Here is a 12,584-nt window from a genome sequence, read left to right as displayed (position 1 = left end):
TGCAAATAAATTCATAAAAAAATCTAACAATGTGATTTTCTGGAAAAAAATCCTCAATTTGTCTGTCATAGTTGACGTGTACCTATGATGAAAATTACAGGCCTCTCTCATCTTTTTAAGTGGGAGAACATGCACAATTGGTGGCTGACTAAATACTTTTTTTCCCCATTGTATGTATTCCGGAATAAATCCTGTTATTCTGTGATTTACCCTCCTGCGCCTGACTCCTTCAAATCACCCATCACATAATCACACACCCGCCATGGAGTCAGCAGGAGAGGAGCACATGCCTGGAGTCGTGGCACGGGTCCGGGAGCATTCGACGATGCTAGCCAGCTTGGGAGGAGCGATGGATCGTGTTATCCAGGTCGTCCAACACCTGGAAAGGAGAGGACCCGATCTGTCGGAACCAGCTGGAAGACCGGATCCAGCCCCCCATACCCCAGCACCCAGAAGGATCTATATATCCCGACCACGGGATTTCAACGGGACAGCTGCTCTCTGCCAGGGATTCCTCCTCCAACTGGAGGTATATTATTCCAACATCAGTCCGGCCCCATCGGAGCGGGAGAAGACCTCGTCTCCTGCCTCTCGGGGAAGCCCTGGAGTGGTCCAACGAGGTCTGGAATTAAGGAGGAGCAGCGTTGGACAACTACGGGGAGTTCGCTCGCCTCTTTCGGGCTGTCTTCGATCACCCGCCCGAGGGTAGAGAGGCGGGCGAGCGGCTGGTCCACCTAAGGCAGGGGACGAGGACCGCGCAGGACTTCGCCCTGGAGTTCCGGACTCTAGCAGCTGGGTCCGGGTGGAACGAGCGGGTCCTCATCGACCACTTCCGGTGCCATCTACGGGAGGACGTCCGAAGGGAGCTAGCCTGCCGGGACACCATGTTGTCCTTCACTCAACTGGTGGACATGGCCATCCGGTTGGACAACCTGCTGGCGGCCAGAGGACGTCATGGAGGGCGTTCCACCCCCCCAACCCGGATCACGAGCTGATGGAGCGGCGATCCGGGAGAGCGGAGGACGACAGCACCAGTGTCACTCTGGTGGGATGAGAGGACATTTCACTGCACGCTGTCGTCAGCATTCTTTTGGGTCTGGAGGCGGCAGGCAAGGCACTCTCGCGTCACCCCAGGTATCGAACACCCACACTCGTTCAGAGCCCTCTGCTGCGCACAGTACCCTACCCATCCACTTTCCTGATTACATTGTAGCTCCCCAGTGTAAGGCGCTGGTCGATTCAGGAGAAGCTGGGAACTTTATGGAGAGGTCATTTTCACATAGTCTAGGCATTATATTGGTTCCCCTATCCATTCCACTCCCCATCAGAGCACTTGACAGTTGACCATTAAGGTCCGGGTTCGTTAGGGAGGTTACAGCACCAGTCACTATGGTTACGCACGAGACTCATCGAGTGCAAGTCACTTTTTTTATTATTGAGTCTCCTGATTTCCCTGTTGTGTTAGGTCTTCCCTGGTTAGCACTCCACAACCCCACCTTTTCATGGCCACAGAGGGTTTTCACGGGGTGGTCGCGAGAGTGTCAGGGTAGGTGTCTAGGTGTTTCCGTTGGTGCAACCACGATGGAAATCACGACGCTGTGCGTCGTCAGAAGGCCAACGCTGACCGCCACTGCAGTGATGTCCCGGTTTTTGTACCGGGTGATCGGGTCTGGCTCTCGACCCGGAATCTGCCCCTTCGCCTGTCCTGCCGGAAGCTGAGTTTGAAAGGGCCGTTCAAAGTGGGGGGGGGGGCACTGTATGACTTCCTCCGATGCTGCCTCCTCTCCTGGTTCGGGCAGGCTTCGGCGTTCGTCGTCACCGGCCTTCTAGCCACTGCCGCTCCTCATCTCATCATTCCATTTGTTTTGTCTTGTTTATTACACACACCTGGTTCATATCCCCTCATCAGTACCTGTATAAGTGTTCCCTCTGCCCCCTTGTCTTTGTGTGTGATTGTTTATTGTGAGGATAGTGAAGCTCGGTTGAGCTCCTTGTATTTTGTATCGCCGGGTTATTTCCCTGTGTGCCTTGTTGGTTCAGGCGCACTGGACTGTTTTGACGCTTTACTGCGTAACTCTGTATTCCGGAATAAATCCTGTTATTCTGTGATTTATCCTCCTGCGCATGACTCCTTCAAATCACCCATCACAGCATGCTTATAGAGAAGGACATTCAACAAGCACAGCACTTACACAAATGACTGATGATTGGCTAAGATAAATTGATGATAAAAAAGATTGTGGGGGCTGTTTTGTTAGACTTCAGTGCAGCTTTTGACATTATCGATCACAGTCTGCTGCTGGAATAAACGCATGTGTTATGGCTTTACTCCACCTGCTATATTGTGGATACAGAGTTACCTGTCTAATAGAACACAGAGGGTGTTCTTTTAATGGAAGCCTCTCCAAAAAAAAGTATATCTTTACTAACGACATGCCACTGGCTTTGTGTAAAGCCAGAGTGTCTATGTATGCGGATGACTCAACACTATACATGTCAGCTACTACAGCGACTGAAATGACTGCAACACTTAACAAAGAGTTGCAGTTAGTTTCAGAGTGGGTGGCAAGGAATAAGTTAGTCCTAAATATTTCAAAAACTAAAAGCATTTTATTTGGTACCAATCATTCACTAAAACCTAAACCTCAACTAAATCTTGTAATAAATAATGTGGAAATTGAGCAAGTTGAGGTGACTAAACTGCTTGGAGTAACCCTGGATTGTAAACTGTCATGGTCAAAACATATTGATACAACTGTAGCTAAGATGGGGAGAAGTATGTCCATAATAAAGCGCTGCTCTACCTTCTTAACAGCACTATCAACAAGGCAGGTCCTACAGGCCCTAGTTTTGTCACACCTGGACTACTGTTCAGTCATGTGGCCAGGTGCCACAAAAAACTTAGGAAAATTGCAATTGGCTCAGAACAGGGCAGCACGGCTGGCCCTTGGATGTACACAGAGAGCTAATATTACTAATATGCATGTCGATCTCTCCTGGCTCAAAGTGGAGGAGAGATTGACTTCATCACTACTTGTGTTGACATGTTGGGTGCACCGAGCTGTCTGTTTGAGCTATTGGCGCACAAAATTAGATTTAAAAAAAACTAAACAAAAAAAGATTAAAAAAAACACCTTATGGAACAGCAGAGACTGTGAAGCAATACAAACATAGGCGCAGACACATGCATACACACACACACAATAACATACGCACTATACACACACGTACACATGGATTTTTGTACTGTAGATATGTGGTAGTGGTGGAGTAGGGGCATGAGGGCACACAGTGTGTTGTGAAATCTGTGAATGTATTGTAATGTTTTTAAAATTGTATGAACCGCCTTAATTTTGCTAGACCCAAGGAAGAGTAGCTGCTGCCTTGGGGATCCATAATAAATACAAAAATACAAATACAAATACATATAAAATTGTGAGAATCGTGAGAATCACAATAAATATCGTATTGGCACCTAAGTATCGTGATAATATTGTATCGTGAGGTCCCTGGAAATTCCCAGCCCAATGTGTTGTGCCACTGTAATATAGCCCATATCATGGAAAGACCAAGTTGCACCATAATCAGTTGAGTTTCGGACAATCAGAAGACAAAAAAAAAGCTTCTCAAGCAAAATAAAAGCTTCTTTCTCAAAGAAACTGCAGAAAGAGATGAGAGAGAGAGGTCCGGTGTTGAGAGGGGCCGTGAGGAGAGGAGGTTTCCACAGCCAGATAAGAGAATGTGCGAAGAAAGAGAGAGAACAACCCTGTGACCTAGTTCCAACTGGGCCCAGGGCTGACCTTCCGCTACAATGAGCCCAGCAGAGTCAGGTGAACAGTCCGGCTTTCCAGGAAAACACTGTGGGAAAAGTGTGGGGGAGAAAGTCTCACAGGGGTACTAGAGTACAGGCTGGGTGGTGGCGGTGGTGAGGGTAGGGGGGCAGAATTGACAACATTCACCAAGCCAAGACACTTTGCTCCACAGCCAAGGGCCTTAGAATCATAATAATAAACTGTACAAGGATATAACAGCACCTGTGCCAGACAACACAGGATTCAGTTAGCTGGCAAGAGGGTTGCTTTAATGATCCTTTTTGCAGTGAACACCACTCGTTGCTGCTTCTAGATATGCAAACAAGTGACTTATTTGCATGCACCCTGTTGGTTAAAAGCAGTTCAGATCAGTGACCAATAGGAAAAGGACAGATCAGTGGATGAGGTGTCAGTGAGCATGTGTAGCAACATTGTAAAGGGACACTGAAACTACAATCGACTCACCAGATCCCTGTGAAGCACCCAGTTGGCATGAAGGTAATGGATCCCGTCCAGAATCTGATACAGGAGAGACTTGACCATGCCTCTCGGCAGCTGCATAGGCTTCTTATTGGCCTTGGAGGCACGGTGGAACTTAATGATGTGCTTAAAGGAGACCAGAGGGAGTGGCATTGAGAAACTGATCAAGCAAGGGACTCAAACAGCTAGTTTCCACAACATACATACATACCAGTACATCATGTAACATACTCGGTTCTTTACAGACAGGAAAACGTCAAGAACAAAGATGAAACAACTAAAAGAGCAGGTTGATGAAACATCCAAACAAAAACCAAAGACTGGTCTTCTGACTGGCAGTTGTGATGAAACACTTACCCAGAGGTCATGCTCAGCATAGTCAAAGAGGAGCCACACCTTTCTGTCACTGTGAGACAGGAACACTTTCTGCAGGGCGATCACGTTGGGGTGTTTCAGTTCTCGTAACAGCTGCAACACACAGCAAGAGCTTCCATGAATCTCCAATAGCAAAAACACCTCTTTCAATGCACATTATTAACACCTTCTGAATTATTGCACTGGGACAAGAGTCATTCAGTTTATTTCCTGAATTCAGACACGAACTTGGAAAAAATGACACTCCATTAAGTATAACAGGTTTTGTACATGCTGTACTGGAGGCTATATGCCGAACATCTCTCATGTCTTATCCTCACATTAACATATCAGATAAAGACAGGCAGCACATGGGAAATGAAACAAAAAGGAAGAGTGGAATTGTTTCCTCTAGGGATGGGCATTTGAAATAATTTGACTATTTGAATAATATCATGAGGCATCAGGATAGTCTAAATTCTATGTTTTGTTTTTGTTTTAAAATACCACTATTAATTTGACCAATCAGAACGACGCAAATGTCCATGCCGGAGGTAAACAGCCAACATGTTGCTTTTCTCCGGTAGTTTGGCTAACAGCAACAACAGCTAAAGAGAAGTCTGTTTTTCACCATGATAGAACTGATTCTGTTACAAAAACATTTTCTGGTGAGAGTTTTGCATTGATCTATGTCAGGTATTGTGGAAACTCCGTTAGGTGAGCACCAGTAATTGTTATTTCAAGTGGGGGAAATAATATACTGATGTCAGGGCAGCCTTTGATGGCTAAATGTGCAGCAGTAGCTCAACGCACCGTTATAAGAACTGCAGGTACATTAAAAAATGAGTTGTTTTATTAAATTAAGAATTTCAAATGTCATGATATATCCTTGTAGGTAAAAATGTCACAAGGATAATTTAATTTAGACAAAGCTTTTTCATTGTTACAATAGGCCTCCAAAAATAAACACTCACTCAAGTAATCGAATATTAACCTCCATTCGGATCTCTAGATATTTGATTAACCATGCCCATCCTTAGTTTCCTCACAACTCATGAGGGATTTCCACACTACTCTAATCAGATGAAGTGGGAACTCATGTTGTTGTTGTTGTTATGAACACTCCAACCCTCTGCACCGGTAGACAGATGGACTATCAGGCTGTGCAGCCAGCCCAGCCCAGCTGTGTGTCCATGGATTTATTACATAAGAGGGATGGTCCCACGTGCGCTGAATGCTTTAGCTTGCCACTGAAACATTGTGTGTCTTACTAATGGGCCCAAAGCAGATGTTCCAGCACCCCTGTGGCAGGCAACACACAGCCCCTGCACAACCGAGGCTGAAAGACACGCCACTTCAGTCTGCCTTCACTATACTGTTTTAACATCAAGACATTCTATTCCTGCACACTAGGATAGACATCATACTGCTACACAATCAGCCGTTTATCTTCCCGTTATCCTCTCCCAGATTGTTATGTCAGCGGAGGCACAACTGAATCCATAATCAATCGAGCCCTTTAGATAGACTACGATCTCAATAGGGGGGTTGTGTGTGTGTGTGTGTGTGGCTTTGTAGGGAAAGAGCTGAAACGGGCCGTAATGAATTATTCACCCATAGTGTCACCTGACCTGAAATCCCATGGAACAAAACCTCTCTGTGAGTGTCCCTCCCTGCAATCCTGACGACACCTTCCACTAAACATGTAGCCAGGGCGTTGGCTCGAGCTAGGGCACGGTTGGCTGGAATTTCAGAGTGTCCGCCGACACGTTACAGCCAGGGGGGAGTGGCTCTCTGCATTGACAGTGTACTATATCACATGCACACACACAGCCTGTCTCCGCCCTCGGCTCTACCCGCAAGGCGGGCTAGTACTGTAGTAGTAAGCTTGAAAAGTGAGGTGGAGGGGCAGAGACAGAGCAGGGGGAATAATGCTGTGATTGTATATGCCACAAGTTTGATTTGGGCTTTGGATGGGGGAAATTAGGAGGGAGTTATTGAGGTTAGTGTTTAATCACAAGCTAATCCCTGGGCTATGACACGGCATTGTGCTAATGAGCCCTGGGCTTACAGGCATACTACAGGCAGACCCACGGCTCTGTGACGCTGGCCACACTGACTGGACTCACAGAGCCACAAGAACTAGCCACCCGCACCAGACCAATTCTGGTATAACTGCTTTCTCGTAGTACTCCGCAACGGTCGGCGTTCAACAGTATGCACTCTTTATAATCAGCTAAACTAACAAACAGGGATCCCGTGCAGTCACATGACTTCTACAAAAGGTCTAGAGGTAATTTCGTTATGGTGAATGCAAAGATGCACATTGTATTTATCCAGGGGGAAAGGCAGACTATGTAGCTCAGTTGGTAGAGCATTGTGCTTGCAACACCAGGATAGTGGGTTTGATTCCTGTGACCACCCATACGTAAAATGTATGCATGCATGACTGTTATGTGAATTATTTAACAAACTATTTTAGTGTCTCTGTGCGTCTCCCAAAAGGTTGTAAGTCTTTTGGGATTTAAGTAACGGCCAGAGTCCCGGTCTGCATAGTCAGAGATATTTATTCATTGAGAATTCTGCCATCACAATTTCAGAGTCCATCTTTTATACTCATACGTCATACAAAAAGAAATCCCTTCCCTCTGTAGGCGGGCTGTAGTTTTCCACTCTAAAACTGCTCTACTGACCTTCAGTTCACACACACACACACATATACACACATGCATACACACATACATACACACACACACTCACATATCCTACTCCCTGCTTTACTCAGTTATTGCCGTTCTCACAATATTCTGCACCATGTTTTCATAACAGTTTCTCCCCTCCCTAAATTGGGAAGCCTCTTTATCTTAGTTTCTCAGTTGTCTTTGTTGTCTGGCCTAACTCTTACTCACATTGCTAAATAGTGGCTCAATGCCATAGCCTTTACTGGTCCTACACTCACACATTTCTAACACATTATACACAGTTTCAGGGTGTAATAATTAGTCATTAATTAATCTATCAATGACTAAGTCGCTTTGGATAAAAGCGTCCGCTAAATTGCATATATTATTATTATCATTATTATTATTATTATTATATTATACTGTACAGTACAGTACTGAAAATAACAGTGCTGTTTTTTCAGCTTAGCATTTCAGTATAATACTCTTTCCACATTGACCCATGATCAAAAAGCTTATTGCAGTAAATCCATCACAGGGGATTGGACCTTTGTAGAATCACTCCACTCTCAAGTGAATTTGAGAGCAGAGAACAGGAGCAAAGCCAGTGTAGTGCAACAGACAGCGTGTCGTCAGGACAGCCTCTGTCTGTCAGTGCCAATGTTCCTTTACAGCGGGCATCACCTCAGTCAAACCTCACTGCCGTAATCAGATGCCCTTAATCCACACTCCCTCTCTGGTCCACAGGAAGCAAGATGGCAGCCGTCCCAGGGGACATATTTACTGGACTGAGTAAAGAAAAACTCTGACTCAGCCTCTTTATGGGGTCAAGATGAGGTCATATCTATATCGATTCTTGTTTTCTGCTACACATAACACACAGTGTCAATTAACGACTGCAACAATTACCGTCAAAAGGTCACGATTTATGGACTATCAATCTGCTAGATCCATAAAACATAAAAGTCTTGTGTAATCAATATTTTGTGAAAGTGCTATACATGTATACATTTCCTGTTTCAAACCTACCTATCAAACCTGTTTGTCTATCAAAATCAGAAACAGCCAGGTATGATAAAGAAATACATTTAAAAAGCAAAGAACCCTCATTGTGAATGTGTGGCAAGAATATAAGAACAGTTCAGTTGTCCATGGCCTGTTCTGGGAAAAATGGGTCATGTTTTTCAACAGCTTCACAGGAAAAGCTCTGGCTGGATGTGGGCCAAATGTTGGCACAGCTTCTGTTGCCAGGACAGCCAATCCACCTTTAAAGAGGCCACACAGTACCTGGATTCATGAGGTCTCGGCTTTCAGTTCATTAACCACCACTGGCTCATATTTATCACCCCACATAACATTTGTAAACTTAAATAGCTTGCAATTCAGTCTTCTATGGGCATTTAAGCCTTGGTTGTCATTACCACATTATACATTGTCACATTTAGGGTTTTAGATCAATGTGGGTTTTGTATTACACTCAACGAGCACAAGTCAAAACAAGTCACAACCGTGGCTTGGCAAAAAGTCTGGGGATAAGAGAGTGAGAGGAACCACAAGAAAACAGCGTCTCCCTGAGTTGGGCCTGGAGAGAGCTGTGTCTGCAAAATGGGAGCCCTATTCCCTATATAGTGAAAGAAAAATGACCAGAGCCCTATGGGTGCCATTTGGGATGCAGCTAAGAACTGACTAATGAGCTGGCTTCCTTCATGCGGCTACAGCGCACTGGGTCGATAAATCCAGAGCAGGCAGGCTGCTGCTGTGTGTTTTGGACCGAGAACCACTACAGGTCCAAGTGAAACACTACGGCTCTGTGTGTGGAGATGTGCATGCCAAGCTTTTCCCTGAGACAGAACAAAGGCAAGACAAGCATTCTTCTCTCTCTGCTCAGCAGCCGCCAGACATTTACTCTTGTTATTCCGTGTTGCCCAGAACATGCTGACTCTGTTAGAAGCGGTGTAGTTGAGTAACCATGGTCTGTGGCTCGGGGAAGATTAGTCTAACTACTAGCAGCATATTCTCCAACAGAATGGATACCCACATGCAGGTCTTCTTAGGCACATAATAGAATTCCCCTGAAGAACGCATGTTATGGTTTATGTGTGCCATAAACTGAAGCAGAGCGAAATTCAATTTGAATCTCCTTTGCTTTTTATATCAGATAGCTTCTGCCTCTTTTTTTCTTTATTAACATCTTATGAAACAAAATTCCAATTATACAACTGTCTCCCTTATCTATTTCCAGTACTAAGGATATTCCCCTGCATGGACATGTCACTAACCAGGTTTCCATCCAACCTTTTTATGCAAGTAAAGTATATGTCATGACAGGCCTGATGGAAACTTTACAAATGTCGAAAAAATTAAATACGCTAGGCAAGATGGGATCTTTTTGTGACAGTAAAATGAATTATGCGAAAAATGTAGGTTTAAACGCTTTTATGCATAAATATTTATATAATAACCATCATATCGAAGTAAACTTGGAGTCACGCGATGACATGTTGTGTGGTCCTCCCACTATGACTCATCGGGAAAGCCTACAGTTTATTAGGTTACAGATTAAATACATTATAATGAACTTCAAAGGGTGGTGAAAGTGCAAGGTGATGAGCTTGATGCTCCTTTCCAATAAATATTGAGGGTCTTATTCTGGTGACATTATAATCGATGCTTGGCTGCTGTTTGACAAATAACAAATTAATTAAGTATTGGACCTGCCTCGGTTGATAGCGCTGTTGGCTAGAGCGCACATGCCAATACCAGAGTGTGCACACTCGCTATATACAGTGAGGGAAAAAAGTATTTGATCCCCTGCTGATTTTGTACGTTTGCCCACTGTACGTTTCTTGTAGTTGGCCACCAGGTTTGCACACATCTCAGGAGGGATTTGGTCTCACTCCTCTTTGCAGATCTTCTCCAAGTCATTAAGGTTTTGAGGCTGACGTTTGGCAACTCGAACCTTCAGTTCCCTCCACAGATTTTCTATGGGATTAAGGTCTGCAGACTGGCTAGGCCACTCCAGGACCTTAATGTGCTTCTTCTTGAGCCACTCCTTTGTTGCCTTGGCCGTACGTTTTGGGTCATTGTCATGCTGGAATACCCATCCACAACCCATTTCCAATGCCCTGGCTGAGGGAAGGAGGTTCTCACCCAAGATTTGACGGTACAAGGCCCTGTCCATCGTCCCTTTGATGCGGTGAAGTTGTCCTGTCCCCTTAGCAGAAAAACACCCCCAAAGCATACTGTTTCCACCTCCATGTTTGACGGTGGGGATGGTGTTCTTGGGGTCATAGGCAGCATTCCTCCTCCTCCAAACACAGCGAGTTGAGTTGATGCCAAAGAGCTCGATTTTGGTCTCATCTGACCATAACACTTTCACCCAGTTCTCCTCTGAATCATTCAGATGTTCATTGGCAAACTTCAGACGGCCCGCAAGGTTCCCCTGCTTTCTTGAGCAGGGGAACCTTGCGGGCGCTGCAGGATTTCAGTCCTTCACGGCATAGTGTGTTACCAATTGTTTTCTTGGTGACTATGGTCCCAGCTGCCTTGAGATCATTGACAAGATCCTCCCGTGTAGTTCTGGGCTGATTCCTCACCGTTCTCATGATCATTGCAACTCCACGAGGTGAGATCTTGCATGGAGCCCCAAGCCGAGGGAGATTGACAGTTCTTTTGTTTTTCTTCCATTTGCGAATAATCGCACCAACTGTTGTCACCTTCTCACCAAGCTGCTTGGCGATGGTCTTGTAGCCCATTCCAGCCTTGTGTAGGTCTACAATCTTGTCCCTGACATCCTTGGAGAGCTCTTTGGTCTTGGCCATGGTGGAGAGTTTGGAATCTGATTGATTGATTGCTTCTGTGGACAGGTGTCTTTTATACAGGTAACAAGCTGAGATTAGGAGCACTCCCTTTAAGAGTGTGCTCCTAATCTCAGCTCGTTACCTGTATAAAAGACACCTGGGAGCCAGAAATCTTTCTGAATGAAAGGGGGTCAAATACTTATTTCCCTCATTAAAATGCAAATCAATTTATAACATTTTTGACATGCGTTTTTCTGGATTTATTTGTTGTTATTCTGTCTCTCACTGTTCAAATAAACCTACCATTAAAATTATAGACTGATCATTTCTTTGTCAGTGGGCGAACGTACAAAATCAGCAGGGGATCAAATACTTTTCTCCCTCACTGTAACACAATTTATTTATTTTTGTGAGAAAACCATCAGCAGCCTCCCGAGTGGCGCAGCGGTCTAAGGCACTGCAGTGCTTGAGGTGTCACTACAGATCTGTGTCGCAGCCGGCCGCGACCGGGAGACCCATGAGGCGACGCAGAATTGGCCCAGCGTCGTCCGGATTAGGGGAGGGTTTGGCCGGACGGGATGTCCTTGTCCCATCGTGCTCTAGCGACTCCTGTGGCGGGCCCGGCGCATGCACACTGACACGGTCGCCAGCTGGACAGTGTTTCCTCCGACACATTGGTGTGGCTGGCTTCCGGGTTAAGCGAGCAGTGTGTCAAGAAGCAGTGCGGCTTGGCAGGATTGTGTTTCGGAGGACGCATGGCTCTTGACCTTCGCCTCTCCCGAGTCCGTGCGGGAGTTGCAGCGATGGGACAAGACTGTAACTACCAATTGGGGAGAAAAGGGGGTAAAAAATAAAATAAATAAATAAACATCAGCAGAGTTGAAAATGCGATGGAAACTCATTTAACTTTTTTAATGTTTTATTCAGTACATGGGAATTTAAACGCAAAAGGCATTTTATGTTCACTACGTCATCACGCACAGCCTTTTATCTGCAATAAGTCCATTTGATGGAAACAAATCTCTGGTGGGAAAATGTGCATTTTGTTTTTATGCAGATTTTAGAATATTCACATGAAAATGTGGCGCCAATTGGATGGAAACCTAGCTTCTGACTGTCATTTCATCCATGGCAACCGAGTGAGAGTGCCTGCCAACCCACTCCCTCTGCAAACACAACTAAAATATAGTCATATTTACACAGTGATCAGAATGGTGGGAAAGAATAGCTGACATCGGCTGGCTGACAGAGTGAATAGCAGAACTACTCGTATATCGAGCAGAGGCAGGTCCCAGACTTGATTCTTTGTACGACCAGATCACTGTTGTCATTGTTTTTGTCTGAAGGACATTTACCCTTGTCCCCTTGATTGTATTTAAACAAAAGCCATTTGGTGATAATAAACTAAAAACAGGACTTGCTTCAGGGGAAACTGCATTTTCAAACATAGTTTCAAC

General features: G+C 45.1%; 1 protein-coding gene across 2 annotated transcripts in view; it reads right to left on the bottom strand.

Annotated features, from left to right (window-relative positions):
• Positions 1 to 12,584, bottom strand: part of LOC121552212 (cyclin-dependent kinase 19) — a 79,519-nt gene that overhangs the window by 33,742 nt on the left and 33,193 nt on the right. For both annotated transcript variants that reach the window (XM_041864952.1, XM_041864953.1), the window contains exons 3-4: positions 4,650 to 4,760; positions 4,278 to 4,418 (exon numbers count right to left, since the gene is read on the bottom strand). In XM_041864952.1, coding sequence (XP_041720886.1) covers positions 4,278 to 4,418; positions 4,650 to 4,760 — 252 coding nt within the window. The remainder of the gene's footprint in view (positions 1 to 4,277; positions 4,419 to 4,649; positions 4,761 to 12,584) is intronic.

This window comes from Coregonus clupeaformis, unplaced genomic scaffold (assembly GCF_020615455.1).
Source record: "Coregonus clupeaformis isolate EN_2021a unplaced genomic scaffold, ASM2061545v1 scaf0101, whole genome shotgun sequence".
Taxonomy (NCBI): Eukaryota; Metazoa; Chordata; class Actinopteri; order Salmoniformes; family Salmonidae; genus Coregonus; species Coregonus clupeaformis.
The sequence above is the reverse complement of the archived record's forward strand: the minus strand, read 5'-3'. Positions and strand labels throughout refer to the sequence as shown.